The sequence below is a fragment of the Ziziphus jujuba genome, chromosome 4 (genome assembly GCF_031755915.1).
Source record: "Ziziphus jujuba cultivar Dongzao chromosome 4, ASM3175591v1".
NCBI lineage: Eukaryota > Viridiplantae > Streptophyta > Magnoliopsida > Rosales > Rhamnaceae > Ziziphus > Ziziphus jujuba.
The window spans coordinates 6944372-6972289 of NC_083382.1; the positions used below are offsets into that span (position 1 = coordinate 6944372).

The 27918-nt window shown below is 30.6% G+C and overlaps 4 protein-coding genes and 1 long non-coding RNA gene across 5 annotated transcripts; 3 read left to right on the top strand and 2 right to left on the bottom strand.

Moving 5' to 3' along the window:
- Nucleotides 1-3242: 3242 nt before the first annotated feature.
- Nucleotides 3243-4769, top strand: LOC107416347 (xyloglucan endotransglucosylase protein 1-like). Its single transcript, XM_025072917.3, has 3 exons — nucleotides 3243-3570; nucleotides 3710-3903; nucleotides 4114-4769. The coding sequence occupies exons 1-3, from the start codon at nucleotides 3298-3300 to the stop codon at nucleotides 4526-4528; spliced, it is 882 nt and encodes a 293-aa protein (XP_024928685.3). The 5' UTR covers nucleotides 3243-3297; the 3' UTR covers nucleotides 4529-4769.
- A 3793-nt stretch (nucleotides 4770-8562) lies between these two features.
- On the top strand, nucleotides 8563-10142 carry LOC125421763 (xyloglucan endotransglucosylase protein 1). The gene is made up of 3 exons (XM_048471226.2): nucleotides 8563-9089; nucleotides 9187-9380; nucleotides 9549-10142. The coding sequence occupies exons 1-3, from the start codon at nucleotides 8799-8801 to the stop codon at nucleotides 9964-9966; spliced, it is 903 nt and encodes a 300-aa protein (XP_048327183.1). The 5' UTR covers nucleotides 8563-8798; the 3' UTR covers nucleotides 9967-10142.
- Nucleotides 10143-14100: 3958 nt separating this feature from the next.
- LOC132803615 (uncharacterized) lies at nucleotides 14101-15109 on the bottom strand. The gene is made up of 2 exons (XM_060816871.1): nucleotides 14415-15109; nucleotides 14101-14316 (listed from the first exon to the last, which is right to left on the bottom strand). The coding sequence occupies exons 1-2, from the start codon at nucleotides 15085-15087 to the stop codon at nucleotides 14282-14284; spliced, it is 708 nt and encodes a 235-aa protein (XP_060672854.1). The 5' UTR covers nucleotides 15088-15109; the 3' UTR covers nucleotides 14101-14281.
- A 5824-nt stretch (nucleotides 15110-20933) lies between these two features.
- LOC107427557 (xyloglucan endotransglucosylase protein 1) lies at nucleotides 20934-22399 on the top strand. The gene is made up of 3 exons (XM_016037943.4): nucleotides 20934-21339; nucleotides 21437-21630; nucleotides 21799-22399. Exons 1-3 carry the CDS (start codon nucleotides 21049-21051, stop codon nucleotides 22214-22216), a joined length of 903 nt encoding a protein of 300 aa, XP_015893429.2. The 5' UTR covers nucleotides 20934-21048; the 3' UTR covers nucleotides 22217-22399.
- Nucleotides 22400-23615: 1216 nt separating this feature from the next.
- Nucleotides 23616-26763, bottom strand: LOC125421936 (uncharacterized). The gene is made up of 2 exons (XR_007240412.2): nucleotides 26348-26763; nucleotides 23616-23972 (listed from the first exon to the last, which is right to left on the bottom strand). It is a non-coding gene; the product is annotated as an uncharacterized LOC125421936 (long non-coding RNA).
- Between the last annotated feature and the right edge of the window lie 1155 nt (nucleotides 26764-27918).

Below are 27918 nucleotides of genomic sequence, written 5' to 3' on the forward strand. Positions count from 1 at the left end.
AACCTTTTAATTTCTTGGTAAGAACACCATTTTCAAAAAAAAAAAAAAAAATTATGGAAATAGTTTCTTTTGCCGTAAGAGAATCAATGAACAAACCACGCGGTTTTTTTTTTTTTTTTTCTTGTTCTTTTTTTTTTCTCTCTAAAAAGATTTTCTTATTTTTAATTGTTTGTATTTGATTTTAAAAAAATATACATTAGTTGTTTCAAACTTCAAATTTTTTATTTTTTTTTTGCATGTTTCTTTGTTTAATTTATAAAAAATATTTATTTTATTAGTTGAATTATGTATTTATGTCAAAAAAAAATTTTCAAATAATATAATTACAAAGGTTCAATAATTACAGAGGTACAAAAGTATTGAATTACTTTAACGTTTTTTTAATTTCTCTAGCTGTCTTTTTTTTTTTTTTTTTTTTTTTGGTGGGGACGAGTCTAGGTGTCCTAATTAATAGAAGAATAAACACAGTAGCCTGAACTCAAATGTTTTGTGTCACCGTTTTTTTATACTTTCCAATTTGGACTACCAAATGTTATTTTACCCATAACTTGACTCTATATTAGTGATTGACAAAAAAAGAACTACATAAATTTTGAATTCATGTCAAAAGAATTCAATAATACATGATATATTATTTGGTAAACAAATATGTAAAGAGAAAAAAAAAATTGATGTAAATGATAATATATATATATATATATATATATAAATATTATTAAAAGACTTAAACTTTTCAGTTTCAAAAAATAATATTGGTACTAGAAAAACTATTTTCAACACTATGAGTATTTCTAATATCAAACATTGTGACTACAAAAGTTCAGTCCCAACTTTTTCCTTTGACTATAAAATTAGTTTGGTATCAAATACATAAACGTTATTCCTATGTAAAGTATCATCATAAAAAAAGTTTTTATTATTCTTTCTAAACCCATAACAATTACATAAAATTTAAACCTGATTGATTCATTTAATTTTTTTTTCCCAACTCTAATCCAATATATAGTCATGCTATGTAAATTTTAACTTTTCTAACTAGAAAAATTAATTTAATAAAAAAACCTAAAAAACTAATATCTTCTAATAAATTCTAGTTCTTTACTATTTTTTTTATTATTCTTTTTGGATAAACTTCTAAGTTCTAATTTTTCTTTTTGGAGTTAAGGTAGAGCTTTCATTGGAAATATTTAGCAAACAATGCACTTAAAGATACCTTGTATATTAATTACTTGAAATATTGTTGCAGCTACATTAACCTATTCTAGACTGCAACCAATTGCAAATACATAAATTTGGCACCACATGTATTTCAAACTCTAAACTGAAAAAGCCTGAAATATAGATCAATACAGTCTATTATGGACATAATAATTAATTAACTCCACTTAGAGTGAACTTTATTTACTCATTTAATTTTTCAAAAATTATACTTAAAACTCCTTAAAATACTAAAGTTTTATGAGAAACTCTCATATAATACTGACTGCTCGAATTATAAAGTTATAAACTTTTTTAGAACGGAAAATAATTAAACAACAGCCTATACCTATATGCCGTTAATCAGTTGTTACTTAAATAGACTAATTAGTTGCTTTGGAAACAACTCAGATGCATACCAATGACCTTTATAACTAGTAATCAACCCTCCATACCTGTTTATCACCCGAAAAAAAAAAAAAAAAAAATTCCTCAAACACGGTTTCAATAAGATTTTTTAGTGCGTACATATATATATATATATATATATATATATATATATATATATATATATATATTCCCTAATTGAAAATGTATGCAAAAAAATAAAATAAAATAAAAATAGAACAACATAATTTTCGCAAAACCCCTGCAATTTGAAAACCTAATTAAAATATCATTTTTGTTGAATTTATTAATATCACTTAGTATTTATTTATCTGAACACGAAGATAATATATATATTATATAATATCGATATTGTAGTTAGGGAAGTCAAACTCGGGACCTTTGCCAAAAAAAAAAAAAGGTTTGTTATTAGCAGTTTCCAAAGGGATAAAAATATTATTATATATGAAAAATGAAAATTACAAAACTAATTGAATTTTTTTCATTTTCATTTGGACAACGTAAATTGCTTAGCATAAGAATATTAAATATATATATATATATATATATATTGTTCTGAAAAGAATTTAAAAGTTGTCACACATTCACATATGTAACCAATTTGAATGTCATGATAGTAAAATTCAGGAGTATCACGTGCCAAGCGATGGACAGGTGACGTTCACATATATAACCACATAGCATACATGCATGCATACAAATCACGAGTTCGAGTGCCAAGCCATGGTGGATGACATTCACATATATAACCACCACTCATAATGCATCTACATTTAAGCTTACAAATACATACAAAATTTTGACCATCAGGATGATAGTTTAGCAGAAAAAAACTCTTCAATTTTCACAGCTATAAGTTTGAAAATTAAAATTTGAATTTTAACAAATTTTATTATTATCTTGGATGATCCCATACTGTTTGGCACAAGGTTACAGCTTGATGCCTATAATTCTGCTACGAGGCATCTTGTTTTTTGATTTTTGTTTTGTTTTTTTTTTTTTTTAAAGCAAAAATACATACAAAATTTTGCTCTCGTGAGCGTGTTACGCTTACTTTATTGTATGCGTTTAACAACTTACCAATTTGAATAGAATGTGTAGTAAGATACATACATTTGCATTTGGTGCATCCAGCTAGCTCCTCATGATTTGGTTGTCAGCCATGCATGCATGCCATCTTTATACCTGCACATTCAATTTCCTTATCGTCTTCATAATAATAATTTAACAACATCCAAAAGTACTTCACCTTTATTATACCTTGTTCCTATACACGCTCCTATTCTGTTTGTTATAACCTCTCCTCTTCAAAATTTTGGAGAGCCTGTCTGTTTTCCAGCTCTTCAATGACTTGTACGCTTTGCCAACTTTGGAAATTTGCCAGCACACCAATTTAATTCAACATTTCAAATTTATATTCTATTTTCTACAACAAGAACAAATATCCTTATCTCTTTTTGTCACTTTGCAAATCTGTCCCTCGCCCTTTTTTTAAAAAAATTGAATTACATTTTTTTTCTTTTTTGGCCATTATTTTTCCTCTATTTTAAGGAATACTCCCTAAATACTTTCTTAACCTTTGGCATATATAAAAAGGGCTTCCAAACTGAACTTTTCTTCCATACCAAACACCATCCCTATCTTCTTCCTTTCTATCTAACATAATCCCCCAAAAAACAAAAAAAAAAAAAAATGTTTTCTTTTAAGAGGCTTCTACATTGTTTATTCTTCATAATTAGCTCTCTAACGGCTGCAACCTCAGCTGCCAATTTCTACCAAAATGTTGATATTACTTGGGGTGATAATCGTGGTAAGATCCTCAACCATGGTCAACTTATCTCCTTATCTCTCGATAAGGCCTCTGGATCTGGTTTTCAATCCAAGGATGAGTATTTGTTCGGGAAAATTGACATGCAAATCAAGCTAGTCGCTGGAAACTCCGCTGGCACTGTTACTACATACTATGTACGTATGAATTACTATATATCTTCTTCGTTCTAATTCATATCTCTTTGGTTTTAATTTCTTCATTGATACATATATATATTGTTCTCAATGTATAATTTGTCTAACTTTAGAAGTATCAAACAATACATCCATGCAGTTATCTTCTCAAGGTCCAAACCATGATGAGATTGATTTCGAGTTCTTGGGAAACTTGTCTGGTAGTCCTTACACACTCCATACAAATATCTATAGCCAAGGAAAAGGCAACAGAGAACAACGATTCCGTCTTTGGTTTGATCCTTCAAAGAACTTTCATACCTACTCCGTGGTTTGGAACAAATATCGAATAATGTAATTTGAACTTCAAGTTTCTCTCTTAACAAAGTGTAATGTATGTTTCATTGGATTTTAATTTGTTGAAAACCTGCTAACGTGACAACTATTAAATGTTGTGAGTTGCCTAGTTAGATTTTTAACTCGTACATCAAAACGTTCTCATATTTCTAGCAGATCATAAATCTATGTTTATATGAGTTTTTAACTCTATAGAATTTGTTGCAGTTTTTTTGTGGATAGCATTCCAATTAGGGTGTTCAACAACTTGGAAAAGATTGGTGTTCCATATCTTAACAAGCAAGCAATGAGGATTTACTCGAGTTTGTGGGATGCTGATAACTGGGCAACACAAGGAGGGAGAGTGAAGACTGATTGGACAAAAGCTCCTTTTACTGCTTATTATCGGAACTTCAGCGCCAATGCTTGTATTCATTCGCAAGGATCATCATCGTCCTGTGTGTCGTCGACCAAGTCTTTCATGGAGGATGATCAAGCGTGGCAGAATTATGGTCTTGATGCTAAAGGAAGGAATAGACTTCGTTGGGTGCAAAAGAAGTACATGATTTACAACTACTGCACTGACTTCAAACGCTTCCCTCAAGGCCTACCCAAGGAATGCAAGAGATCAAGATTCCTCTAGGAGAATATATATGATGCCAGGTGTATTATTGACTATAAAGGTATAGCCTACTTTAAATCCCGAATCGATCTTTCTAGAGAAGGGCCAATAAAATTCTGTATAATCTGTCCACGAGCTATCGAAATTAAACCAAAAGAGATGGGAGAAATGGCTGCATCTCATATGTTTTTGTATCTTGTTCATGAGATTTATGTCTTATGGACATTCTTTTATTTGTTAATTATGAAATTAAATCATGGCTTTGAAAGATCGACGCATGAGGTATCTTTATGGAAATACATATATATATATATATATATATATATATATATATATATATATATATATATATATATATATATATATATATGTATATGTGGATGCACAACTTGTTCTGTTTATATAATTTTGTAGCATTAAATTTATAATTTGTTCATATACTCACAATAGTTTGTTCTTTGTTTCAACCTTGCAATGTGGTGTATATAACCATTTTATGGAATTTTCCAGCATCTTATTTGCAAATGTTTACAATGGATTCCATATGTGTTTGTAAAATGGGGGCCCAATAGGAGGTAAAAACTTACCTACGACGTTTAGATCATATTGCAACTTTAAAATAAAAGCATATGATCATTTCGACAAAATAATTTTGAGTATCATCGTATTATCTATGCAATATGTAGAGATTTAATATAATAAGGATTTCATGAAGGATTTACATAATGGAATCCTATGTGGCAATGCACCTCAACTAAATAATGACATATCATTTAAAGATTTTTTTTATTTTTTTAGAAATAAAACTTAAATAGAAAAAAAACGACCCACAAAATATATGTGAGACTCATTAATAATTATTATTAGTGGTTGATTTAACTTTTTAAAAATTTATTAAAATCTTTTTTCCTATGTAGCAGTTAACTTGACATGTTTTTCTTCGTAAGTTCCTGATGAGATCTTTAACATCTTCAACAGGAATATAGATTATAAAAATAAATATATCACATAAATAATATGAATCATATTTAAAGAAATTATTTTTATAATGGTATTGTCCAAAATTAACATCAAGCTAATATGATCTTGATATTGTCAAAGTAAACCTATACTTTTAAGCTCTATTAAACATTGTCAAGTTTTCTAAGACTAAAAAAAAAAAATTCCTCAAAAAGTTATTTTTTTAAAACAAAAAAAATGAAAGAGTTAATAAAACATAAATATATAATCAATTAATGGTAACAAATAGTGTTTGTGTACATTAACATTGAAGAATAATTTTGTTATTGATTGTATATTTATATCAACTATATTAAAACAATATCAATTTTTATATTACATAAAAAACAATTCACATTTACTATTGAAAATACTTTCGTCGTATCAAAACTCTATATATGTAAATATATAAGTGTGCCCGCCATAATAGAGTCTACTAAATATATATAAGTCTGCCTCCCATAATAGAGTCTACTAAATATATATAAATAATTTTTCAATTTTAACAATATGGGTAAAATTATGTGACAACCTAGCTATTGTCAAATTCAAATGTTAATTTCACATGTTAAACAACCATATAAAATTACTAATTATTCAGATAATGATTTCAAATTTAAATTTTCAACTAAATATAAGAAAAAAAAAATAACATAAAAAAGTATTAAGATATACTAGTAACGTCGACTAGAAAAAAAAAAAATATATATATATATATATATATATCATTTTTCATATTGTAAGAGCATTTTTGGGAATTTTTAAGATAAAAAGTAAGATTTTTTAGCCAACTTCAATGCAACTTTTTATTTTCATTTTGTATTTTTTATTTTTTAATAAAGAATTATGATTTACTTTACTCTTTCTTTTTTACTTTTTAGTTCTCATTTTTTTTTTGAAATTAAATTTAAAAAATATGAAATTAAGTATAATTATAATTATACATAAAAAATTGTAGATTAGTAAATAAATGTATTGAAAATTTTATATAGAGATTGGGTTTGATTCTTTACTTTTGGAAAGCTAATTTTCACTTTTTTATTTTAACTTTTCAATTTGAAAAATTTGTTGAAGTTAAAAAAATAAATATTACTTTTTAAAATAAATAAATTTAGATTTTTAAAAAATTCATTAAAAATGTTCTAAATAAAATAATTTTAATTCGAATTATTATCTAAAAAATAATAATCTTTAACACTAAATGAGAACGTTTTCCAACTAAGCTATCATGATAAATTAAATAATAATATATAAAAGAGAACTTCTAATTAATGACAACTCCCATTTACTGGAAGAGTCTCATATATCCAACGGTTACTTTCTATTAACAAAAAAAATTAATGATTTCTAGTATATACGAAATTAATTGCCCGTTGACCAAAAAGGAAAGTATGCAATTATGAGTCCAAATTTTCTGTCATCTTTTTCCTATCTTTATTATTCTCCACTGTTAGTATGACACCCATTTCATTTAAAAAATATTAATAAAGAAATAAATTAAATTAAATAAAAAAATCAATGCTTATTAAGATGAAAGTAGGTTTTCATCACTGGATTGGAGATAAGAAAATGAAAGATTGAATCCTGCAGTTAACAATTGATTATCAACAGACAAGCACACAAGTTTTTTTTATGAGCGAACTAATTATAATATTTAAATTAAAGCAAATAAATAAATTATAATATTTAAATATTTGTGAAGAATTTTTTTTTTTTTTTTGGGGTTCTATGCATTATTCATTATTTTTTTAGTCAACTAATTATACATGCATTAATTCGTAGTGAAGACAATAAAATAAGGATCTACATTATGAAAAAATTTAAAATGAAATAAGGTCCTATGTTCAGATTTGGGAATGTGCACGTAGAAAGTACATTGTCAAATATTTTTAAACTTAGAGCATTTAAAAAAAATTAAATAAATAAATAAATTGGAAATATTATATGTCTGCGTGCTATGTTTAACCTGTATCGGCTTTAGGTCTTGCACTGGCCTGTCATGTCCAATGGGCTAATTATTCAACTACATTATTGATCCAATGGGCTAAATCTATTTGGCCCGGCCGGAATATTATAAATAATATGGCAAAGCATAAAAATTTATGCATACTATGTATAAAAGATTCTGTAGATATGGAGGGGAGGAAAAAAAAAAACTAAATTAAATCAATTATATCAATTTCGCTTTACCAAAAAAAAAAAATATATATATATATATATATTACTTACCTAGCTAATTATGAACATGACCGATGGAACTGGTTCGGTTTTTTAAACATAGCGGGTTTAATTAGGCTTGTAAGATGTTAAAATACTTTTATTATAATTAGTTATATTTTTAAATTATTTAGCTTAAATTATAAAAATATTAAACTCAAATTATTAAAAAAATAATAATAATATTTAAAAGAAAAACATTTTAACCCTGACTAAACCAAACCAATAATGATTAGTTTAATTCAGTTTGATTTTTTTTTTAGTGATTCCCGTTTACATGAAAAATAAGTCAAAATCATTCAACAATTTATTTTGTAAAATTTTAATGGTACAAAATTGTAAATAGTTTTGGTTTATGTCATATTTCATAAAACACTTCATCAATAATTTGTCATTTTGTAGCACCAACAATAATAGAATATTTTGTAAATAGTAACATTTGATAATATATTGCGGAAAGGAAATCTTAGATAATATATTATTTAATATGAGTAGTATTTTTTTAATAGTGGAAGTTTGGTGTTTTTTATGACAAAATTTATATTTTGTGTATAGGAAGTTGTAAAGAATTTGAAAAACCTGTCTTTCAAAAATATTGAACTGTAACTCGAGAGAATATATGAAAGTGCAATCCGCGTTTAGCAGTGTTGGCAAATGAAGACCATATTACGCATATAAGTTGTACCAAACCAAAACGTGTCCTTCTCTTTCTTCCTTTGAAACTTTGCCAGCTATTACTCATTTGGTGTCTTTCTTTGACCTGATGATGTGCTTGAATAATGCTTCCCCATTTATACCTCTCCCCAAACCCATCAAATTCTTCTTCACCTCCATTGCAAGTTTCCTATGATACTTCCCTTCTCACTAACATACTTTGCAAACCTGTCTCCAGCTCTTAATAATTAAATTCACAACTTGGGTTTTTTTTTTTTTAATTTATTTATTTTGTTTTCGTTGAGACTATATAAAAGTTCTAAACCTTTCAAACTTCTACATCAAACAAAATTTATATCCATCTTTCATTCTCAATTCAAACACTCTTCCCTATTGTTTTCAAAAAGCGAAAAAAAGAAAAATGGTGTCAACCTCCTGTAGGAATAATATTTTGAAAGTGTTTGCGCTTTCTATGTTTTTGGTATTCAGTTCTTTACTTGTTGTTGCTTCTGCTGATTTCTACCAAGACTTTGATATCACTTGGGGTGATGGCCGTGGTAAGATACTCGAAGGAGGCCAATTGCTTACACTTTCACTTGACAAAGCTTCTGGTTCTGGTTTCCAATCCAAACACGAGTACCTCTTCGGTAGAATCGACATGGAAATCAAGCTTGTTGCTGGAAACTCAGCTGGCACTGTCACTGCATATTATGTATGTCTCATATCTCAAACACAAAGTTCTTCAAAAATTTGATTATTTTTTCTCTGTCATTGCTCATGAATCATTTTGAATGAATATAAATTTGCAGTTATCTTCTCAAGGACCAACCCACGATGAGATCGATTTCGAGTTCTTAGGAAACTTGTCCGGAGATCCATATACACTCCATACCAATGTTTTCAGTCAAGGAAAAGGTAACAGAGAACAGCAATTTCACCTCTGGTTTGATCCTACAAAGGCCTTCCACACCTACTCTCTTGTCTGGAATCCTCGACGTATAATGTAAGAACAAATTCTTTGTTGAGCGTCTACCACCCAATTACATATAATTTATGAGATATATTAAATTACATGTAATCGGATGTATAGTAGATCCATAACTTTGATTACAAACTTCAAGTATTTTCTTATGTGTGTTTTTGTCAACAAAAACTTTGTCTGGTTTTTCAGATTCTTGGTGGATAACATTCCTATAAGAGTGTTCAACAACTTGGAATCCCATGGAGTTTCATTTCCAGGCAACCAACCAATGAGGATTTACTCAAGTTTATGGAATGCAGACGACTGGGCAACCAGAGGTGGATTGGTGAAAACTGATTGGACAAAAGCTCCTTTCACAGCCTCTTACAGAAACTTCAAGGCCAGTGCTTGTATTTGGTCACCTAATTCTTCATCATCCTCTTGTTCCTCCAAGTCTACAGCTTCAGTGCAGGATGGGAATTCATGGATGAATCAAGAACTGGATGCTCCTGGAAGGAATAGAATCAGATGGGTGCAGAGCAATTTCATGGTTTATAACTACTGCACTGATTTCAAAAGGTTTCCTCAAGGTCTTCCTCTTGAATGCAGAAGATCAAGGTTTCTTTAAAAGAAAAGACAGCATAAAAAGTAGTTTTTTGGGTGCATTTTGTTAAGAGTTGTTGAAATTCTTTGTTCTTTATATAGATAGATAAATGTGATTTGAAATTTGATCGATTCTTTATTCATTATGCAAATATTGTGTCAATTGTAATCTCAAATAAATAAATCTCGTCTTCATTCTCATTTAAGTCTGTATAATCTGTTAGAAATTTTATGGATCTAAATATACATAATAAATTCCATAGTTCATAAATTACTAACCTCCAAACGCAGCCATTGATAAATTAGATCTTTAATCCTGCAAAATAGAAACAACGTAAAGTAGTGCCTATGGACACACTACTTTCAAACCACTCTCAGATTTCTGAAAAACCCTAATATCAAAATACCGTATGGCATATATTTGTTTGCTTGCCCTAGACCTTTAAATAGTCTCTGCAAATCAGACTTATCCATTAATTTTGACACACATAAAATAATAATAATTTGATAATATAATTATACTAGGAAAAATATGGATAAGTCATTGGGTTTATAAAGAGAGTTGGTCCTCCAGTCCAATGGGCTAACTAGAGTCTTATAGAGTGTGTGTGACCAAGGGCCCTACTACAAAATAATAAAATAAGCTAGTCCCATTAATGGCATAAATAGGCCCTGTAAGTGAGTAATTGATTATGCCAAGTCTACAAATATTAATTTAATTCAACATTCTCCCACTTGGACTGCATAATCATCATCATATAAAATCCAAACTCACTTACTATAGAATCTCCCGAACCATAATGCCATTTCATCCAAATATATAGTATACCGACAGGGCACAACAATATACTAGACTAGGCAGTAGAGACTCTCTCAGTAAATCTCCCAAAACATTATACCATTTCAACCAAGTACTTTGCATGCCATAACCTCAGTCTAGGTAGTAGAGATTTACCTAACCATGTGCAATCCCCCAACACACAAAACCATTTCATTCAAGCACATTGCGTATCGACAGGATACAACAATATACCCAAACTAGGTAGTAGGGATTCACCATGGCACTTGTGAATCAACATACACATATACATAGACTAATAGTCTTAACAAGCCTGTAAATATAAGGAGCAATAATATGTGTAATAAATCATCTCATAAATAAATAATGATCCACATACATCAATGTATTAAAATATTCAAAGAAATAAATAATTCTCAACATGGATATTACTACAGAAAACATAACAACCTCCCACTAACCCACAGCAGTCTCAACTGCCTAACAATCCCATACGGGACACATGCTCCTCAAATATGCCTACCGGTAAAGCCTTGGTCAGTGGATCTGCCACCATGCTATAAGTCGGCGTGTGAACAACAGTAATGAGGCCCTCTTCAACTTTCTCCTTTACCACAAAATATTTCACATCAATGTACTTCGCACCAGGAGTACCTTTTAAATTATTGGAGAAAGACACCGCTACAGTATTATCACAATACATCATAATAGGCCTCTCAATGGAGTCAACCACTCCTAAATCACGGATAAAATTCCGTAGCCAAACTGCATGACGAGTAGCCTCATAACACGCCACATATTCTGCCTCCATAGTCGAGGATGCTGTCACTGACTGCTTGGCACTCCGCCAAGACACAGCACCTCCTGCCATGATAAATATATAACCAGTGGTAGATTTCTTATCATCCACACAACTTTTATAGTCTGCATCACTATAACCCACTACTTCAAGAGAGTTAGTGCGACGATATGTCAACATATGATCTTTAGTACCCTGAAGATACCTAAAGACCTTCTTAACTGCTTGGTAATGAATAGGACCAGGATTGCTCATAAATCTACCAAGCACACCCACAGCAAATGCTATATCAGGCCGTGTACATACTTGAGCATACATCAAACTACCTACTGCTGAAGAATAGCGAACATTCTTCATTGTCATCCTTTCTCTATCATTCTTGGGACACTGATCTTTAGAAAACTTTTCACCTTTCGTAACCGGTACACTTCCAGGAGAACAATTATGCATATCAAATCTCTTAAGAATTCTATCAATATAAGCTCTCTGAGACAATTGCACTACATAATTAGTCCTATCTCGAACAATCTTGATGCCCAAAACAAAAGAAGCCTCACCAAGATCTTTCATATCAAAATGGTTGCACAACATCTGCTTTGTCTCAGCTAATAGGTCAGTGTCATTAGTAGCCAAAAGTATGTCATCAACATACAACACCAGAAATATAAAACTGCTCCCACTGACCTTCATATATATGCATCTATCAACACATTCTCCTTAAAGCCATTTTGGATGACAACCTCATCAAACTTAAGATACCATTGTCTTGAAGCTTGCTTGAGACCATAAATAGATTTCTTAAGCTTACAAACCAAATTACCATTCCCCGTTTGTTGGAAACCAACTGGTTGAACCATATATACATCCTCATATAAATCACCATTCAGAAAAGCAGTTCTGACATCCATCTGATGCAACTCCAGGTCATAATGCGCCACAATCGCCATAATGATTCTAAAAGAATCCTTTGTGGATACAGGAGAGAAAGTCTCTGTATAATCAATTCCTTCCTTCTGGCTAAACCCTTTAGCTACAAGTCTAGCCTTATACCTCTCCACTTGACCGTTGGAGTCCTTTTTAGTCTTAAAGACCCATTTGCACCCAATAGGCTTGCTACCCTCTAGTAACTCAACCAAATCCCATACTCCATTTGATTCCATTGATTTCATTTCATCTTCCATTGCATCCAACCAAAAATTTGAATTTGAACTGTTTATGGCTTCCTCATAAGTGACTGGATCTGAATCATCACTTATGTCAAACTCATGCTCCTGCAAGTAAACCTCATAGTCATCAGGAATAGCTGATCTCCTAGTCCTTTGTGACCTCCTCAAAGGTACATCAGCATCTGCAATAGCTGGAATATCCTGCTCTTCAACAATGAGTTCATTCTGACGAACTACTAGTTCATCAACTACTGGATCAACAATATCTCTATCAGGAACAACTATACTAGGAATGAAAACACTTTCTTCTCTAAATTGAGATTCCCTTGGACCATTACTATCATCAAACCCAAAATCATCTTCAAAATAAATGGTCCTGTCTGATTCCACAATCCTAGTGGTGTGAGAAGGACAAAAGAATCTTGAACCTCTAGATCCTATACAATAGCCAACAAAATATCCACTAATGGTTTTAGGATCCAACTTCTTAATTTGGGGATTATAAATCCTTACTTCAGCTTTGCAACCCCATATTCGAAAATGATGCAAATTAGGCTTTCTTCCTGACCACAACTCAAAAGGTGTCTTAGGAACGGACTTACTTGGAACTTGATTCAAAATATAAGCTGCCGTCCTTAAAGCCTCTCCCCACAAATAATCTGGCAACCTAGAATTTGCCAACATAGACCGCACCATATCCAACAAAGTTCTATTCCTTCTCTCAGCTATGCCATTTTGCTGAGGTGTACCAGGCATCGTATATTGCGCATCTATGCCACACTCATGCAAATAAATAGCGAAAGGCCCTGGGTTCCTTCCAGTTTCATCATACCTACCATAAAACTCACCACCTCTATCAGACCTTACAGCTTTTATTTTCTTATTCTTTTGAAGCTCCATCTTTACCTTAAACTCTTTAAAGGCAACTAAAGAATCTGACTTCTCACGAATAAGCTCAACATGTCCATAACGAGAGTAATCGTCAATGAAGGTAATAAAATATCTATAACCACCCAAAGCAATTGGTGTAAAAGGTCCACATATGTCAGTGTGGATTAACTCCAAAACATCTCCACACCTAGCTAACTTATCCTTTCTTACCTTGGCAGTTAACTTCCCTTTCACACATTCAACACAAGTCAATAGATCAGAGAAATCAAGATTAGGAAGTATCCAATCCTTCACTAACCTTTCCATTCTATGCCTAGAAATATGTCCCAAACGTTTATGCCATAATATTGAGGAATTGTCATTAACTCTTGGGCGTTTAGAAGCAACAATAGAATTAACAGAGAAATTAAGACCATTATTAAATAAATCAAGCTTATATAAATTGCCACATAAAGTTCCAAAACCAATAACTTTGCCATCCTTAAATAATTTAACTTTGTTATTTCCAAACAAAAAACTATAACCTTGACTATCCAAAACAGAAATAGATAACAAGTTTCTTCTTATTGAAGGTACATAAGAAACTTCTTGCAACTCCAAAGCATATCCAGTGGAAAGCTTCAACTTGATTGTTCCCACAATGTCCACCTTCACTCTTGAGCTATCTCCCATATAAACATGCTGCTCAAGATTGGTTGGGCCCCTTCGGCTTATCATCCCCTGCAATGAATTAGTAACATGAATTGTAGCTCCAGTATCTAACCACCAAGAATTCATAGGCACATTAATAATATTTGTCTCAATCATTAAAATATTACCTTTCTTCTCTTGCTTTCCCTTTAAGGTCCAACAGTCTATCTTCTTATGCCCAACTTTATTGCAGTATCCACACCTTCCATTGAAGTACTCTTTCCTTTCTCTAATCTGAAAACCACCATCCCTCGGCCCTTTAGGCTTCATACCAGAAAACTTCTTCCTATTGGGGTTAAATCCCTGTCCAGGCTTGAAACCTTGTCCTGGCTTGAATCCTTGTCCCTTCTTTTGGAAAAACTTCTTGGACTTATCTACCTGATGTGAAACCATAGCAACAGACCTAGACTTACTTAATTTAATATCATCCTCTTCCTTGACAAGGATAGTAGTCAATTCCTCCAAACTACAACCTTCTTTCTTAGTATTCAAACTCGACCTGATATTATCAAACTGGGATGGAAGACTCCTCATTATAGAATAGGTCAAGAACTCCTCTCCAATGTCCATCTTAAGATCCTTCAGCTTATTATAATAAGAAGAAAGTAGCATAATATGGTCCCTTACTCCTTTAATACCATCATACTTGGTATTGTTCAATAGGTCCAAATAATGATGCTTCTCATTCATATCAAACTTGATAAACTTCTTTCCTATCTCCTCAAGAAGTCCCTTTGCGGTATCCACTTTAGGAATACTAGCATATATGGCCTCATCCATGTAATTCTCCATCATCATCATACAGCACTTATTAGAGTGCTTCCAATCCTCATAAAGTTTCTTAACTGCTGCAATACTCTCATCAGTCGAAATCTCTGGTGGATCTATCTCTAAAGCCAAATCCAATTTCATGAAGGTCAAATTCATAACTAAGGTTTTCTTCCATTTCTGATAATTTGTCCCATCCAATTTCATCATGGCAGTCATAGGCATAAGATTTGGGGTGCTACTAGCTATAAAAATAGTAAACAACAAGACATTTAAAAAATTTAAGACAATTCAATTACTATTTTCCAGCCCCTCAACACAAAAACACAAACATAAATATCGCTTAGGGTCTTTGTAGCACTAAAAATACCCTTACGCGGGCCAGGGACAGTCAACCAAATAACCACAATCAAATGCATTGAACTGAATCACCAACAGGGCAACTCAGAACCTGCAATACATGGCATTTAATTAACTTCCACTACCATTCCAGGCGTCATACAAAGCAACTAGAACTACCGACAGGGTAGCTTAATTACCCGTATAGACCCTGGTTAATAAGTGGGAGAAAAATAACATATTGGCAATTTCATGAAATAGGCAAATATAAAACATCCCATCCACTATGCCATTATACATTACATTGGTACACATAATGCAGATAAAATAAGTCTCACGACAGGTGAGTACCTAAAATCTCACACTACTATACCAACTAGGCACAAAGCCTCTTTGGGTAAGCTCACACAATCCAATTTTCCAATCACAAATATTTAATTTAATTTAATAAAATTGGAATGTGATAATTAAACAAATAAACAAACAATAAATAAATAAATTGAACAATTGAATCACTAAATTAATTAATAAATAAACAAAAATAAATCAATAAAAATAAATAAGTTTTTTTTTTTGGCCTGCTGACGTCATCTGCTGACGTCAGCAAACGTTTCTCTCATCTTCTTCAACCAACCGGGTCACGGGTGACCCGGTTCCAGTCCAAATGGGTCACGCGACCCGCTATGCTTACCCGGCCAAAACTCACCGTTCCGGCCACCTTTTCCGACGATACCGGCGGCGTTAGTTTCGTCTTCCCTTGGGCAACGTTTCCCACAAACAAATTTGATTCAAAAACAACTCAAAATAAACATCCAAGCTAGGTTTATTTTCGGCCAAAACACAAACAAAAACCCATGGAAACACAAGAAATTCGAGCAAATTTTAGTCAAAATTGATGTTGTTTGTTTCGTTTATTCTTGGGAAACTTTTGGTCCAAAACCCAGAAAATTAGCATGTGAAATTCATGGCCGAAAACCCAGTTTTTTTTTTTTTTTTTTTTTAAACAAGCCCGATATTTACAAATAAATTTTTTTTTTTTTTTTTAAAGAACAAACAAAACGACCATGAGTATATACATCTACGTAAATAACATAATCTTGAATCTCAAAACTTACATATGTACACAATTCAAGAAAGGAAAAATTAATGTAAAACAACGTGTATATATATATATATCTAGAACACTGATAATAATGGCAAAAAACACAGATCAATATTCATATGCTAGCTGCAATAAACTATAAAGAAATTTACTATGCATATTAACCATGTGCTCTGATACCAATTGTTAGATTTTATGGATCTAAATATACATAATAAATTCCATAGTTCATAAATTACTAACCTCCAAACGCAGCCATTGATAAATTAGATCTTTAATCCTGCAAAATAGAAACAACGTAAAGTAATGTCTATGGACACACTACTCTCAAACCACTCTCAGATTTCTGAAAAACCCTAATATCAAAATACCGTATGGCATATATTTGTTTGCTTGCCCTAGACCTTTAAATAGTCTCTGCAAGTCAGACTTATCCATTAATTTTGACACACATAAAATAATAATAATTTGATAATATAATTATACTAGGAAAAATATGGATAAGTCATTGGGTTTATAAAAAGAGTTGGTCCTCCAGTCCAATGGGCCAACTAGAGTTTTATAGAGAGTATGTGACCAAGGGCCCTACTACAAAATAATAAAATAAGTCAGTCCCATTAATGGCATAAATAGGCCCTGTAAGTGAGTAATTGATTATGCCAAGTCCACAAATATTAATTTAATTCAACATAATCTGCCCACCAGCTATTGAAATCAAACCAAAAGAGATAAGAGACATGGCTGCATCTCATATGTTTTTGTATCTTGTTCATGAGATTTATGTCTTATGGACATTCTTGTATGCGTTAATTATGAAATCAAATCATGATTTTGAAAGATCGATGCATGTGGTATCTTTATGGAAATACATACACACACACACACACACACATATATATATATATATGGATGCACAAATTGTTTTGTTTATACAATTTTGCAGCATTAAATTTATAATTTGTTCATATGCTCACAATAGTTTTTCTTTATTTTAACCTTGCAATGTGGTATATATAACCGTTTTATGGAATTCTGTAGCATCTTATTTTTAAATGCCGACAATGGATTCCAAAGCCGGATTCGATATGTGTTTATAAAATGGGAGCCCACCAACAACGTTTAGATCATATTGCAACTTTAAAACAAAAGCATATGATCATTTCTACAAAATAATTTTGAGTATCATCATATGACTAGTGCAATAGTTATACATATGTGTATGAATGTATGGATTTAACCTCATGAAGGACTTATAGAATGGAATACTATGTGGCAATATACCTCAACTAAATAATGACATATCATTTAAAGACTTTTTTTTTATTATTTTTAAAAAGAAAACCTAAATAGGGAAAATTAATATAAAGCTAATATAACCTTGATATTATCAAAGAAAATATATACTTTTAGGCTCCACTAGACATTATTAAGTTTTCTAAAGCAAAAAATAAAAAATAAAAAAATTTTCTTAAGAAGTCTTTGTCTTAAAAAAAGTTAATAAAACATATATTTGATCAATTAATAGTAACAATAGTGTTTGCATATATTATTATTGAAGAATAATTTTGTAATTGGCTGCATGTTTATACTACCAATATTAAAACACTGTCAATTTCTATACCACATAAAAACAATTTACACTCACCATTAGAAATGTTCTTCTCTTATCAAAACTCTATATATGTATATATGCAAGTTTGCCTGCTATAATAAAGTCCACTAATATATATAAGTTTGCCTCCCACAATAGTCTACTAAATAATTTTTCAATTTCAACAATGTTGGTAAAATTATGTGACAACCTAGCTACTGTTAAATTCAAGTGTTAATTTCACATGTTAAACAGCCAGATAAAAACTTAACTATTCAAACAATAATTCCGAATTTGAATTTTCAATTAAATATATAAAAGAAAAAACAAAAAAAGTATGAAGACAAATTTATGACGTCGACTATAAATTAAAAAATATATTTACATATATCATCTTTTATCTTGTAAGAGCATTTTTTATGATTTTTTTTTAATTTCAAAAAATATAATTTTTTAAATTAAAGAGCAATCTTGAGAATCTTATATGATAAAGAGTAAGAATTTTTAGCCAACTTTAATGCTACTCATTATTAATATTGTTTTAATTCTCAATAGAGAATTATGATTTACTTTTCTCTTTCCTTTTACTTTTTGGCTCTCTTTTTTTATTTTCTTTTGAAATTAAATAAAAAAAAGAAATATAAAATTAAGAATAATTATAATTCTGCATTGAAAATTATAGAGTAGTTAATAAATATATTAAAATTTTTATATAGAACATGAATTTAACTTTCTAATTTGAAGAGCTAGTTTCCATTTTTATTTTTATTTTTAATTTAAAAATTTATTGGAGTAAAAAAAAAAAAAAAGATATTACCATTTAAAAAAATGGATATTAGTATTTAACTAGATGAGAACGCTTTCCTACTAGGCTATCATGATAAATTAAATAATATATAAAAGAGAACTTCTTGTTATTGACAACTCCCATTTAATGGAAGAGTCTTATACATCTAATGGTTACTTTCTATCCAAAAAAATAATTAATGATCACTAGTATGTACGAAATGATTGACCAAAAAGGAGAGTATGCAACAATGAATCCAAACTTTCTCTCATCTTCTTTCTATCTTTATTATTTTCCATAAGACACCATCTTATTTAAAAAAAAAAATATATATATATATATATATATTGATAAAGAAATAAAATAAATCAAGTGAAAAAAAAAAATCAATGCTTACTATAAGATGAGAGTAGGATTTGGATTGGGGATAAGAAAATGAAGATAGAATCCTGCAGTTAACCTTTGATTATCAACAGACAGCACACAAGTTCTTCTGATGAGCGAACTAATTATAATATTTAAATTAATGCAAATAATATTTAAATATTTGAAAAGAATAATTTTTTTTTTCTATGCATTACTTTTAATTTTTTTACTCAACTAATTATATATGCATTAATTTGTAGTGAAGACAATAAAATAAGGATCTATATTATCAAAAAATATAAAATAAAATAAGGTCCTATGTTCAGATATTGGGATGTGCACGTAGAAAGTACTTTGTCAAACATTTTTAAACTTAGAGCTTCTAAAAAAATAAATAAATAAATAAATAAATTGGGAATATTATATATCAGTGTGCTGTGTTTAAGCTGTTTCGGCTTTGGGTCTTACACAGGAGCACCTTGGGTGGTGGCCTGTCATGTCCAATGGGCTAATTATTCAACAACCTAATTGCTCCAATGATTTAGCCCGGCCGGAATATTATATATAATGTTGCAAAACATAAAAAATTATACATATTCTTTACATATGGAGGGGAAAAAAATTATACTAAATTACATCAACTATAACAATTAGTTTCTCTTTACCAATAGATATATATATATATATATATATTACTTACCTAGCTAATTATGAACATGACCGATGGAACTGATTTGGTTTTTTAAACATAGCCGGTTCGATTAGGCTTGTAAGATGTTAAAATATTTTTATTATAACTAGTTATACTTTTAAGTTATTTAGTTTAAATTATCAAAATATTAAACTCAAATTATTAAAAATGATAATAATAATTTAACAAAATACATTTTAACCCTAACTAAACCAAACCAATGATAATTAGTTTAGTTCAGTTTGATTTTTCTTTAATGGTTCATTGACATAAAAAATAAGTCAAAACCATTCAACAATTATTTTGTGAAAATTTAACGGTACAAAATTGTAAATAGTTTTGGTTTATCTCATATTTTATAAAACACTTTATCCATAATTTGTCCTTTTGTGGCACCAACAACTATAGAATATTTTGTATATGAGAGGGCATGCAAATAATAAAGCTATATATATATATATATGCATAATAGAAATTTCTACAATGTACCTATCTCTGTTATAATATATCTGCTTGATCATGTAATATATTATGGGATCGAAATCTTAGATAATACATTACTTAATATGAGTGGCAATTTTTTTTATAGTGGAAGTTTAATGCTTTTTTAAAGCAAAAATTATATTATAAAAATAGGAAGTTGCAAAGAATTTGAACAACTTATCTTTCAAAAACATTGAACTGTAACTCAGGAGAATATATGAAAGTGCAATCCGCGTTTGGTAGTAAAGGCTAATGATGACCATATTACGCTCATAAGTTGTACCAAACCAAAACGTGTGCTTTTTTCTTACTTTGAAACTTTGCCAGCTATTCCTCATTTGGTTTCTGTCTTCAACTTTGATTATGTGCTTGAATAATGCTTCCCCATATATATCTCTCCCCAAACCCATCAAATTCTTCTTTACCTCAATTGCAAGTTTCCTATGATACTTCCCTTCAAACCTGTCTCCAGCTCTTAATAATTAAATTCACAACTTGGGTTTTTTTTAAATTATTTATTTTGTTTTCCTTAAGACTATATAAAAGCTCTAAACCTTTCAAATTTTATATCCATCTTTCATTCTCAATTCAAACACTCTTCCCTATTGTTTTCAAAAAGAAAAAAAAAAAAAAAAATGGTGTCAACCTGCTGTAGGAATAATATTTTGGAAGTGTTTGCGCTATCTATGCTTTTGGTATTCAGTTCTTTACTTGTTATTGCGTCTGCTGATTTCTACCAAGACTTTGATATCACATGGGGTGATGGACGTGGTAAGATACTTGAAGGAGGCCAATTGCTTACACTTTCACTTGACAAAGCTTCTGGTTCTGGATTCCAATCCAAGCATGAGTACCTCTTCGGTAGAATCGACATGGAAATCAAGCTTGTTGCTGGAAACTCAGCTGGCACTGTCACTGCATATTATGTATGTCTCATATCTCAAACACCAAGTTCTTCAAAATTTTGATTATTTTTTCTCTGTCATTGCTCATGAATCATTTTGAATGAATATAAATTTGCAGTTATCTTCTCAAGGACCAACCCACGATGAGATCGATTTCGAGTTCTTAGGAAACTTGTCCGGAGATCCATATACACTCCATACCAATGTATTCAGTCAAGGAAAAGGTAACAGAGAACAGCAATTTCACCTCTGGTTTGATCCCACAACGGCCTTCCACACCTACTCTCTTGTCTGGAATCCTCGACGTATAATGTAAGAACAAATTCTTTGTTGAGCGTCTACCACCCAATTACATATAATTTATGAGATATATTAAATTACACGTAATCGGATGTATAGGAGATCCATAACTTTGATTATAAACTTCAAGTATTTTCTAATGTGTGTTTTTGTTAACAAAAACTTTGTCTGGTTTTTCAGATTCTTGGTGGATAACATTCCTATAAGAGTGTTCAACAACTTGGAATCCAATGGAGTTTCATTCCCAAGCAACCAACCAATGAGGATTTACTCAAGTTTATGGAATGCAGATGACTGGGCAACCAGAGGAGGATTGGTGAAAACTGATTGGACAAAAGCTCCTTTCACAGCCTCTTACAGAAACTTCAAGGCCAGTGCTTGTATTTGGTCACCTAATTCTTCATCATCCTCTTGTTCCTCCAAGTCTACAGCTTCAGCGCAGGATGGGAATTCATGGATGAATCAAGAACTTGATGCTCCTGGAAGGAATAGAATCAGATGGGTGCAGAGCAATTTCATGGTTTATAACTACTGTACTGATTTCAAAAGGTTTCCTCAAGGTCTTCCTCTTGAATGCAGAAGATCAAGGTTTCTTTAAAAGAAAAGACTAGTATAAAAAGTTGTTTTTTGAGTGCATTTTGTTGTGAGTTGTTGAAATTCTTTGTTATTTATGTAGATAGATAAATATGATTTGAAATTTGATCGATTCTTTATTCATTATGCAAATATTGTGTCAATTGTAATCTCAAATAAATAAATCTCGTCTTCATTCTCAAATTAACCATTGCGTATTTATTTATTTATTCATTTATTTACTGTGAGTAGAGATTTCAAACAGAAATATTCATAGGACATTTATTGCTTTCTCTCTGTCATCAGATCCAAATTAATGAAAATTCAGCTTTGCGGTACTAAAACCACCATGGTCAGAGTCATTAACAAAATGGTTTATGAATGAAACACATAGGCACCAAGTTTCTCAAAAGGATATTTGCATTAATTAGACATTTTAAATGGAAGAAAAAAAAAAATCTTCCATAAAGAATTCGAAAATGTTAAAATTTAATTATTTTAAAGGAAAAGGATATTTCAGTTCATATTAGTTCGTGACATACAACTAAAGCAGTCAGAAATCAGCTATGGAAATATTTTTCCCATAGCTAGTTAAGTTTGAATGGGAAACATTTTTGTTTTTCAATAAATGAACATGGGGGTCAAGAAATTCAAGCGGGGTAGATTCAAGGGAAGAGGATCACATAGAAAACATTTAATGCGCAAATCTCTAAACAGATGTACAAGATCTCAAATTTGCAGCTCTGACCTCTGTAGTGTAATCTGGTTTGAATTCCCACCTCTCTTTCTCTCTCTTTCTCTTGTCTCTTTCTTCCTCTTTTTCTCAGATACAAACATTATCTTCTACCAACTGGGTATAGCTCTGACTCCTCCTTCAGAGACAATGGAGTATTTGATGCTGCACTCCAGCATCCCCAATATAAATTCCTGACAAAGTGACAACCCAGTCACTATCATCTAACCCTTTTTCTTTGGCTTCCCATGCTCCTTCCTCAGTCTAATAAAAACCAGGACTATAATAACTCTATTTATTGTCGTACAAATTCCAAAGGCCAGCCACTTCTATATATATGGCTTTTTAAAAGCTTTTGCTATCATCATAGCATCTCCGATGATGATGCTAAAATGTGCTGCCGATGCTAAAAGATATATAGCAATGCCATTACCTTTTTGCATATCTAAATGGTGGATTACAATCCCAACTTTTGAGAAATGTGCTTCCCAATGTTTACACTTTTACATGGTGGGTGGGGTGAAGTGTACAAAAATTAGAGATTAACATTATAACATTTGCATTAGAGAGCTAATGACAATGCTAAAACTTGAAAATGACATTACTATTCTTAACTGTAAATTTCACAGTTCAAACTGAATAATATGATTTTGTAACTTAATCACAATCAACAAAAATTGAAGACAGATCAAGTATCAATCACGGTTCATGATAATCAGCGAACACAAAATTGGCAAATAAAAATTTAGATTTCTTTGGGAATATCAGTTGAAAGAAAAGTAGATACTAAATACAGTCACAAATCAGTCAATAGAATGACTAGGAAAACTTTGACACAGAAAGTACAAACCAAGATATTTCAAGGTTAGTGAATACTATTACAAGAAATGTCGATTTAATACCAGTATCAATATATGCTCAACGGACCAATGGCTTCATTCCCTCCCTACCACAAACATATACTTATCGGTTTACATATTCTAATTCCAGAAGTGCTACGAGGGATGGATGGTTCACTCCTGTGCAAGCATCACTGCTCTCCGTAAACCTAGCATTATGAACAAGAGAATATAATAAGGGCAAGTTTCAAGTTAGCTCAACACAAACAAGTCGAAAAGCTTTGTTAACTCTTAAGTAAGTTCTCAGCCATAGTAAAGTCAGAAAACTTAGGATGTCTAGCTGATAAAGCAAGTTCTCATCGAAACTAAAATGGATGAATTCTTTTATGAAGCAACATACATCTCAAGTATAGATAAAAGAAGTATTGAGGTATATAGCAAGTATATGACACTGCAATTTGTTTGTCACCTACACTATCACGTTAACAACATAAATCCAGAACAATAGGGCCAAGACCTCAAACCAAACAACTTCCGTAGTTTGACACACTAGGAGAACATTCAAGCATGCAATCAGAACAGAGGAATTGAAACTGAGATGGAATTCGTACATTAACAGTGGACAATTATTACAGTCTCAGTTATTTCACACTGGATAAGTCACCTTTTTTCTTTTTCTTTTTCTGTTTTTGGGACTAAATAAGGTATTGCCTTGAGAAACCAGCAAACAGTTGCACTAGAAACAAAAGGGTACAAAAATACACACAAACAGTCAAGAAAAGAACCAAGCTGTCCTGCTAAAAATCATGAGAACCAGAAACAACTTAACTTTGAAAAGATAAAAACCTTGAACTAAAATACTTGTGTGTATGTGACAATTATATGTCAGTAGCAAGCAAAACTAAGAATTTAGTTATATTAGCGTTGCAAGCCCTTTTTTTTTTTTTTTTTTTTTTTTTTACTATTTTGCCAATCACTATGGAATTACCACTAAAATACTTAACCATCCCAATCAGCCTATTGAGGATTTGCTCAAAGAGCACTTTCTAATGCCACAATGCAGAACTCATGCATAGTCCTCATGAAAGAAAAAATCTGAATATAATCAAAAGCCTGAAACCCAGTTACCATATTAGTCATGAACCTATCACTGAAACAAATCCTTTCACCAATGTCATCTTTCAATGAAAGTCAATAAAGTTTAGTCCTTTTAACTACTTTAGCGCCACTAATTTTAAATTTGTTTCACCAGTTCAGATACTGTGAACTAATTAACAACAGCTCCAAAAATGAATGGGCCACCATCTACAACCATATCAGTTTCCACCAATATTGAAGAAAATGCATTTTCTTCTCCATAACTACTACAGGCAAATATAGCACATCCATTTCGCCACCAATGACACTATAATCTTCCATAACCCCTGAAATTAACTTATCCCAGCTCAATGTTATTTTCCTTCTCAAATGTTCTGTGAAAGTGATTTTTATGCCTAGGAGATGGCTTAAGGATTCTCTTAGCAGACAAAAAACTTCTTTGACAATGTCTTTAGGAACACATAATCTTTATTGCGTCCTATCAGTCTCCCATCTTTGTCTGCACATCACATATTCAATTACAAGAGACAAGGTATTTCAAAAGGTCCAATCACATGTTTTTAATCTGAGTAGGTGAAAAAGGGTCCTCTAGTGTTGTAAAAAGGGGCCCATTAAGCCAGGCTTTTATGTTTGCTTATGCCGTCCACCACTTTTGACTCTTAATAGATTTTTTCACTGAACACTGACCTTTAGAATTGATGCACTTTGTCCCCCTACAACGTTTCTCTAGAACACATATTTGAGGCTGAAAGAATAACCTTACACTTCTTTATGCACCTTGCAGATGGTAAAAGTACATCTTTTAAATCAGACTACTTATTCTAAAAAGCTCTATAATATCTATATCCAGCAAATCAATCCAAAAAGAAAAAAAAAAAAAAAAAAAGGTTAAAAAACAAAGAGAATCACTTAAAGAATTACGTGCCCAGATCAAATTGGTTTACCAAGCTTCTCTTTTCAAAAAGAGAATTTTGATTTGCTCTTTTTGTTATTCTCCTAAATTAATGTTCATACCATCTGCGCTACAGTCATTTCGATATCATTACCTCCTATTCAAATTCCAACAAAAAGAAAAAGAATTTTAGGACCAAATCTCAAACTTGAGTCTCCAAAAAAATAAAAACCCCAAATTCCATGTCACAACATTGTTCTGCATTCACTTCAACATCGTCAAAATTATCTAGGAGGTCCATACCCATTTTGCATTTGGCAGCTAGAAAAAGCAAAATATAAGCAAAAAGAAAACATACAACATAAAAAACCAGCATATACATTTTTTCAGCGTTTGGGATGACCAAAAAACAAAAAAATAAAAAAAAAAATCCATTTCTCAACAGGTAGCCCCACGATCGGTGTGGCTAAAATAAACAACAACAAACAAAGAAAAAAAAATGAAATTTTCACAGAAATGAATAGTAAAAAAGAAAACTTTGTTACCAGAAATAGAGTGGAAATGAAAGATATGACAAGGGTATGTCGGAGTTACCTTGAGGAGAGGAAACCATAGTCGAACAAGTGTCGGTTCCATGAAAAGCAAGAAGAAGAAGTAGAAGAAGAAGAAGGTTGAGAATGAGAATGGAAATGGGTTTCAGGAAACATGTTAAAAAAAAAAAAGAGGAAAAAAAAAAAAAGCCCTACTTTTCTTTTTTTTGGTTGTTTCTGAAAGAAAGAAAACCTCCCTTGATCTCTATTTTTTCACTTTTTCTTGGTTGGGTTTTCGTTTTACACACAAAAACTCTCTCCCCATTCTTTTTTCTCTCTCTATGTGTGCTTATATATAGAGAGAGAGAGAGAAAGAGAGTGACACTGGCAACAGTGTGTAATATAATGTGTATATTGGTAATTGGATTGTCGTATTTTGGTTTTTTGTGTTTATACTTTGCAGCGGTAGCTGTGGGTTTAAGGAGGGTTTTAGGACTTTTTATTTTTTTTTATGCACGAATCACGAGGAAGCTTGCTGTGCATAGGACTGTTACATTTGGACTATTCCGCCCTTTCCTTTTCCTCCCGCCAATTTTTCTTCAATTTCAACGGTTCAACTTCGACCTCTATGTTTTCCCCCTTATTGTTTTCTTTTTCTTTTTCTTAATTTCTGCTTAAAAAAAAAACTCTTTGCTCTTTGCCTTTTTTCACTTTTTTGTCTTAAGAAATTGTATCGGTTTGGATTTTTTTATATTTTTCATATAATATTTTTAAAGATAGGTTTTTTAGATCATATATAAAAGTTGTAATAATTATTCTATATATCTCAATTAATAAATAATTTTATTAAATTTATATTTTTGTATATTTAATTATAATAATATTTTTTAAATATTAATGTTTATTATGAATTGATTAATTAAAAAAATTTAATATTTAATTTAATATTTTTATAATTTTAATAATCAATTTGATAATTAATTAATTAACTAAATAAGTAAATTTTAAAATTTTAATAAAAAAATTTATTTTTTAAATACATTTCTATCATAATTTCATCCTTTTTTATAAATTTTTATCAATATTTGATAATTTTTAATATTTTTATGGATATTTTTATATTTTAAATGTTTGATATTTCTATTAATATCGAAATTTTAACTATTGTATAAAACATCTACTTTTATTTAAAACTAACTTTTTAAATTATTTTTTTATAAATATTTGATATTTTTAGTTTTCCTATGTCAAGCAATGGGAGCAAATTTTTGGTGCTCCCAAGAGCACTTAAAATTTTTCTAGCAACGCATTATGTTGAAATGTAGTTTTTTGGTACTATAAAACTAATTGGTGGAAATACCAAAACTTAAATTCATTAATTAAAATAATGTGTAACTTATAATATATGGTGTGTTTAAAAAATAATACAATAAATAATAATTAAATTTTATATCAAAGAAAATTCAATATATCAATTAAAATATTTATGAAACAATTTCATAATTCTACAAAATGTAAAAAACAAATAATAATAATTAACTAACTAACTAATATAATACACATTCATTTTTTGTTACAAATAAATAATAAACTAAAAACATGATTGTTGGAAATCATATAACAATAATAGAAAAA